At 39.6% G+C, this 7,555-nt stretch overlaps 1 protein-coding gene across 1 annotated transcript in view; it reads left to right on the forward strand.

Moving 5' to 3' along the window:
- Positions 1–7,555, forward strand: part of LOC104074540 (collagen alpha-1(XXIV) chain-like) — a gene marked incomplete at its 5' end in the record, with an annotated part of 42,396 nt that overhangs the window by 8,847 nt on the left and 25,994 nt on the right. The window contains 4 exons of the mRNA XM_009574691.1: positions 3,003–3,110; positions 4,198–4,251; positions 5,025–5,078; positions 6,379–6,435. Of these exons, the coding sequence (XP_009572986.1) occupies positions 3,003–3,110; positions 4,198–4,251; positions 5,025–5,078; positions 6,379–6,435 (273 nt within the window). The remainder of the gene's footprint in view (positions 1–3,002; positions 3,111–4,197; positions 4,252–5,024; positions 5,079–6,378; positions 6,436–7,555) is intronic.

Raw genomic sequence — 7,555 nt, forward strand, 5'->3', positions numbered from 1 at the left:
CTATCTAGTTTTTAGTTTAGATTAAAAGTGCCTTGGGGCAAAAAACTGCCATTTTGAGCAGCTTGTAAATGATGAAGTGTTAGACCTTAGAGCACACAAGATTTGGCTCCAATTTAAGATTTTGTGCTAATGTTCTTACCACATACATGCTCAGCTGTCATTCCTTTTAATAAACCTTAACAACAAAAGGAAGGTCTGAAAATAACATTTCTAGAAAAAGTGGTATCCTGAACATTGAGGGTTTCTTTAGTTACAAAATTATTGCAGCACAGACACCAACAGCACAGGGTTTCTTAAAGTGTTGGTGTGGATTATAGCGCCTTCTCTGGTAAAGAATACAAGGCAGGTCAACAGTGACTTAAAACCATTATCACATGATAGATATCGGATAATCCAAATTATTCCTGCTAAAAACAGAGCATGGCCTGCCTTTCCTAACAGTGGTCTTTCTACACTGCTGCCAAGGTGTTCTAAAGACAATGTTACGAATGCTGTCCCTCCTGCGCTGAAATTGACTTCCAGAAATGAGGGTCTATCATGCCAGGCAGCGCTGCTTCGAATGATAATTCTGTGCTGTGGTGTGATGTCATGTCTTTGGTGGACCTTCTCTTCTTACCTTGTCAATCACCCTGTAATGAGGCATATACTATATAAAGTAAGGAGAGAGAAGAAAGAATTTCATTATTCCATTTTGTTCTTAAAAGACATTTATTCTTTAACTAACTTCATTTTGGTGCCTGTGTGAAAGGAATTAAATAAACATATCATGAGAGCACCAGTTGCCATAGACAACTGAAACAGAGATTGCAGATAGAGAGAAATGGCAGCAAGCATACACAGGTCAAATAGCAAACGAGCACTGGGATCTGTAGTCAACACTGTTAGATCAGTTCGCGTATTTGTTCTGGCATCACTCCTAGCAGCTAAAATTCATCTATAAAATCTATTTTGCTGAAGTTTTATGCAACTTCTTAATGTGAACTAATATTTTGGAGCGCGTTTTCCAAAGCAAGTTTGTAGCCTCAAGTCAGATATCAGATTCCCTTACCAAAAATCATCATGTTCTCATTCACAGTCCTCTGGCTGCCTTTACTGTAGCTCTTATGTGATGATGGAGTCTGAGTAAACATTAGTTGGAGGGCCAGCTGTCAACAGCTGTGAGCACTGTCCCCTCTGTCCTCTAAGCATCAGTGTTACAATCGGCTCTCTTTAGTCCTGGGTTCTTCACAGTGAACTACTCTCTTAGTGAAGGAAAAAAATATTCTTTTAGTTGTCAGCACAATTTTTGTTTCTGATACAATGATATCACCCTGACTTTATTTTTTGTTTTGGGTTGGCAATTCTGGAGAAGCTTGAAAGTTTCATACATTGAATTATCATAAAACAGCTCAGCCCTGGCATATCTACATTGTACGTAATTACACTTGTATACAGTAAACAACATCAGCAGTGCTGCTGTGCTTCAGTGAAACAGGCAGGTCTGGCAATTTGATGTTTGGGAGGATGTGGTTAGCAGGGGATTTTTCACGTTTCTGTTCCACACATTCCAAAGGTGGCTGCAGAGCTGCCTCTCTTCCCACTCATCCTCCCTGGCATCTGGGAGTGTTCACATCATGGTTTTGGTTTGACCTCCTTCTAGGGATGTGGACAGATCACAACATCCGGGTCTAAACATTGCAATCAGTTTCCTATAATCAATTGTCTGAGCGTTTTATTGGGGGAGAGAGTAATATTACATTGTCCTTAAACAAAAGCTTACAAAGCAACACAGCTTTACAAATCAGTTTAAACTGTATTTACCCTGACTTATCACCACAATGACTCAAAAAACCCCAAATATATCTCCCTTTACCCAAAACTGAAGCTCAGTTACCTCCTCTACCTCACAGAGCTTTTGCATAAATTGAAGCTGGTGAGCGGTGGGCACATCCAGACCTTTTGGAGGATCAGATTTTGGAGTGACCTAGGGAGCAGCAGGGCTGTATCTCCGTAGCACCCTTCATCTGCAGGCAGCACACCCACCAAGAGGCAGGCAGTGGTAGGCACCAGCACTTACTGAGTTAGGTCTCTGCTCTGCGGCACATTGTATCAAGGTCCTGCTCTTCACACTTGACAGCCCCAAGGTTTTCTTAGTTTTCCTCTGGCTGTGTATTTATTTCTCTAAATCCGGTGGTTGTCTTGAAGCAATTTTATTCCTAAAGTAATATTTTCTGTGTGGACAAGATTTATTGGGTTTTTCCCCCCTATTTTCAGTTCATTTTCACTAGTTTGATAAGTGATCCCTGATGCTTGCCCACTTATTTCTGCTGTAACTTGAAACAGTCCTACCAACTTGCTCACAGCCACAGTTAATGAGAATTTTCCTCCCACCTCTCTGCATTACAAAAGCCTGCTCAGTTATCCAATTTGGAGCACAGTTTAAACATGTTTCCAGGGCCTTTCTCAATCATTTCTTTTTCTCTCCCTAATAAATGTACAGGGTCCTGAAGGAACACCAGGAAATCCAGGTCAGAGGGGCCGTTTAGGAAAGAAGGTAGTATTTTTCATCTTGCCCAATTCCCTTCCTTTTATCTGAAACTCGAATTTATATTACAAAATAATTCCATTGAACCAAGTCTATCCCTGTTTTATGTCACACTTAAGCCAATTCTTTTTCTTGCTAGCTATAGCAATTAGAATTGTCATCGTTCTGCAGTCAATAACATTCAGGACCACAGGAAATTTAAATTTGTATAGGATGTGATTTTGCAGCTCAGAACGGTTTCTGCTGCTATCAAAAAATGTTAAGTTTTGGCTAAAACAAAAAAAAATAGACAGGCTTTAGCAGAGGTTTTTTCCACTGCAGAGTTCTGGGTTCAGACATTCTAAGAACTACAGTAAATGACATATCTAAATGTAATAATCCTATTAAATAATGCTGTTACACACTTTGGATAAGCATAAACTGCATTTTGAAACTTAGTATCAATCTCTTATTATTTTTAATACAATAATACCAACAGGGGGAAAAGGGGCAGCTTGGCCCTCCTGGAGAAATTGGACCTGCTGGTGACTCTGGCCAATCTGGTGAAATTGGTCCTAAAGGTGCAAGAGGAACTCGAGGTCCCTTGGTTCGTACAAAACATGCTTTTTTAAGAGCTCACCTATTTCTGGTTTGGCAGAATCGTGTCTCTCCACAGGAAGAGGCAAGTCACAGCTGTAGCACGTATAAATATTTTTTGTGGTATCTCCAGGCATCTCCACTGTCTGGAGATGCAGGCAGTGTCCTTCCCAGCCTGTGCGTCCCGATGCGTGCCCTGGTCTTTCAGCATCAGAATAAGACCTTTCCAGACAGAAACCTGGGCCATGGACCTGGAGGGAGTCATCTCATGCTCTGGTCAGGTTCCTGATGTGACAATCAGAGGAGCGGGACGGCAGGGTGTGCCATGGAATACTCATGCCCCACAGTGTACATATAACCTCGCTGCTGTGGCTGTTTCTTAAACCTCTCCAGTTCCAAGAACAGAAATCATGGGGTTTGCTGTTACATAAAATAAGCCTTAGCCATGGCTGAAACAAAGCATTTCAGATGAGGACTGCTACTCCTATTGAATGGGAACCTGAACTAAAGTTAACTGAATTAAGTGTATTTCCATTAATTTTATGAGCTTTTCTCATCACAAGCTCCCCATGTTTGCTCCACACTGTGTGATAGATGCACAGGTACATGCAGCCTCCACACTAGTGAGCCAATGTACCCATCTCACTGCTCCAGGGCCCAATCCTGTGGCCACTGAATGCAGCACTGTGTCCCTGAACACACGAAGTACAGAAGTAAAGTAGCTATCTAATGGCCAATATTTTCAAGAGAAGGACTTGAACTGAACTTCCTAAGGTGAAGACAACCCTCAGCTTCTCTTGGCATACTTAGCATTTATAAACAGAATTCCTCCGCACCTCTGAAAGCTCAGATCCTTTTGATCTTAATTATGCACAGGGATTATAAGGTTAGGACTGAAAATGTTGACCATTGTTTCCACAGAACAGGGGAAAGCCTAGTATTCTTTACCAAATGAAGTTAGACCTAACAAAGAAGTTGTCTGTAGTTCTCAAATCTCAATATTTGATTTTTCCAAGTTGTAACTTTATAAAGTATACTTTGTTGTAACATTTTACAAGGGAGCTCATTTTTCTATCACTGATTATTGCATTTAACAGGGACATGTAGGAGGAATGGGACCTGAAGGAGAGTCAGGAATTCCAGGTTATGGGGTGAGTTTTTTACTGAATTCATGTACACACACATCCCTAAGGTAAGTCTGTGGTAATCTAAATAATTTCAAATATCTTGGGGATCTGTATCTAGAATACACAAATATCTTTAGAAGTGGCAGATATTCACATATATTTATGACACCTGATTGCTACTCAGAAATGTTAGCCTTAAGCAATGATGACTGGTTTTTTGTGAGTTCACTAGCAGTTGTTTTTTACCACAGATTTGAAACCCTTGTTTGTCCAATGTGTCCCACTCTTTGTGAATAAAGTTTCTATAAAACTACTACAGCTATTCATTATAAAGAGAGTTTGGCAAACACCACCACTTCTGCTTACTGTCTGGTCAGGCAGTTTCCGTTTCAGTAACAGAAACACTAATTGAATGAGGTTAGTTGAAGGACATAAAGATATTGTGAGTTTCACTGAAAAATAATTATGATCATCATCACAGATGGATCGAGTCCTGCTCTTACAGACCAGACTGCCATGTCTTTTCCGAACAGTAACGTCCATCAGTGGCCCTAACCCTGAAGCAAGAACCAGCCTGGCTCCTCTCACCTGCATCAACTCCTGCCAGAACCTTTGGCTTCCCACTGTGTACAGAGCTTTTCTGCCTGGGCCCATTAATTTTGTGCCATATCACTATTTAGCATTATTAGCAAGCAGCAAAAAAATAATAGTAACAAGCAGCTAAAAGAAAGCTTGGAATTAATTATTTCTTTAATTATTTGTTTTGGAACTAATTTTTGGTTTGTTTGGTTCTTTAGGGTCACCAGGGTCCTCCAGGACCCCCAGGGCCCCCAGGACTCAAAGGAGAAAAGGTCTGAAGATGGATTATACTGTCTTGCAGTTTGAGTAATTATAAAGGGAGGAAATGTTACTGTTTTCTGTTACAGTGTTACTGTGCTCACTGTTTTCCACAGCATGCAGCAAAAGCCACCGTTTGCAATATTTATTAGGATTGTGAGAGAATGTGAAAAGAAATGCAAAACTGGGGAAATGGATCATTCAGAGGCAGAGTTCCGAATTACACAGTTTAAATGTTTCAGGTTTTAAAACACAAGGTATCCACTGTAAGAAACACGTTGTATTGTATCAGATAGCACCACTGTCCTTAGTGAGCACTGCTGACAGAAATAATCAGTGTGGAATCGGTTAAGTATTTACTTAGCTTTAAGCCTGTGACCATACCCACAGATTTTGCTGCAAGTCCAACTAAGACGGACAAAGGTCTATGCTTAATATAAATTGTTAGGGGCAGGATCTAGTGCTGCTATTTTAGTGTCAAATTCACTGTTTTTCTTTTAAGCCTCAAATTCTGCAAACAGATTTGTATGCTGACTGAAGTCTGTGTGGCCCCAAGCAGGTACAGGGATTCCCTTCATGAAGATTAGTTTGGAGTTGCACCTGACAGAGAAATATGTTCTCACATTAGGGCCAGTTTTGCAGTGAATACTGCTAATAGGCAATTAGTGATGATGTTATACATCGGTTCTGATACAATTTTCAGAAACAATAACTGAAAACTAAATTGTTGGGAGCTAGATGTCTAGCTTGCTTGGTCACTTCTGAAAAAGCACTTTGATGCACTTTGGAAACCCTTAATCATATTTAAAATGTGAGCCTCTCTGCATTAAATATTGGTGAATAGCATCTGGAATAGATAACTTTTTGTCTGTTAGTTTGGATGGCTGTTGTTTCATATTTAAAATTTAATAGAGTTCAGGCTGATTGTTGGAATCTTCTGTACACTTGTTTGTCTATATTAAGTATATTTCTCAAAACAGTGGAAGAAATTTTCTTTTTTCCTCTTGTCAAATATCCTGTTTATCCTTTTTTTCATTAAATAAAGAAATGATTACATGGACATTGTTCAAATACTTTTTTTTTTATAGTTGCCTTTGAGAATAGAGTAAATACTTAGGTTTGTCTCTGGGACATTTAGGTGCATGTTGAAATGGAGTTACCATTTCCACTGTGTTAAAACCATAAAACCATATTCACTTCTAGCATCTACACAGCAGCATGCTCTCTGGGTGTTTATTAGCATTTGAACATGTATGCATTGTAGACGAGGTTAAATTTCCAAATTAATATTTTTAATACTTATCTTTGTTTTAGGGTTACCCAGGTGAAGACAATACAGTTCTTGGACCACCTGGGCCCATAGGTGAACCAGTAGGTCTTTATTTCTCAAAAAAATTCTGTTAGTGCCTTCAAGACAAGAGGCAATACAGGCTCTTTCTGAAACTTTGTATCACTGTCTCAGGAGTCAGTACCCCTTTGTACAAAAATGTGGAATGATGGTCCTTTAATCGGTAATCCCCCTCTGAAAAATGCAGTCATGTGCTCTTTCCTGCTTAAGAGTATGTGCCCTGTGTTTAATTACACTAATGCCATTAGTCTGTGTTTAGACCAGCACATTTTGGAACAGAATTTTACCCTCTGTGTTTATCCCAAATTATACCTAATTGCTTTAGTAACCAGAAATATGTTTTGACTTATTTCATTCTAACTACAAAGCTAATTTAGCTGATTCAGAGAGCGCTGCCTTTTGTAACCATTTTTTTACTAAATTTGTATGTGGGGTATCTCTCTGCAGCAATTATGAACATGTCCAAAAAAAAAATAAATGCCATCTCAAAATCTTATTAAGCGTTTCATGTTCAGGCTTTGATTGTGCCGGAAATAATACTTGTACAGCCTACTTCTTTTCAGATTAACCTTAATATATATACCTCACCTCCTCAAAAGGGAGGACTATAAGACCCTGATGTAACTGAAGACAGAGTCTGGACTAGGTTCTTAACTTAATTATGGAAATGCATGAGAGAAGAGACTCCAGCCACTTCTGCTGTAGCCGAACTGGCTCTGTAATGCTGACTGCTCAAACGTTGCATGCAGGCCTTTCCACCTTGTGGATTCCCTCTAGAAAACATGCCATGAGGCTGCTGAAATGCTTGGAGAGTATACATAATAGTATCTGTTGGTAGATACGCACTAGAAGTGGCTAATGTATTCGTTTGTGAACTGTAAAGATACATTGCAGTTAGTGATGCCTGGCCAATTTTTCATTATGTGCCTTTACTTGTGACATAGGTGGGAAAAAGGCAGTCCCTTATTATTTCACCTAATGATTGGCTGGATGTCTTTTGGGAAGTCTTAGCCATTCTTACTTTCTATGGGCATGATTCCCTATCCTATCATTTTTCCTTTGTCTGAGATTTGGTCCATTTGCTGCAATGAGAGTTAAAATTCTGGGGAAAAATCCCATTTCTTGTGGGACTGGAGTAAGGGT

The sequence above is a fragment of the Fulmarus glacialis genome, unplaced genomic scaffold (genome assembly GCF_000690835.1).
Source record: "Fulmarus glacialis isolate BGI_N327 unplaced genomic scaffold, ASM69083v1 scaffold11493, whole genome shotgun sequence".
Classification (NCBI taxonomy): domain Eukaryota; kingdom Metazoa; phylum Chordata; class Aves; order Procellariiformes; family Procellariidae; genus Fulmarus; species Fulmarus glacialis.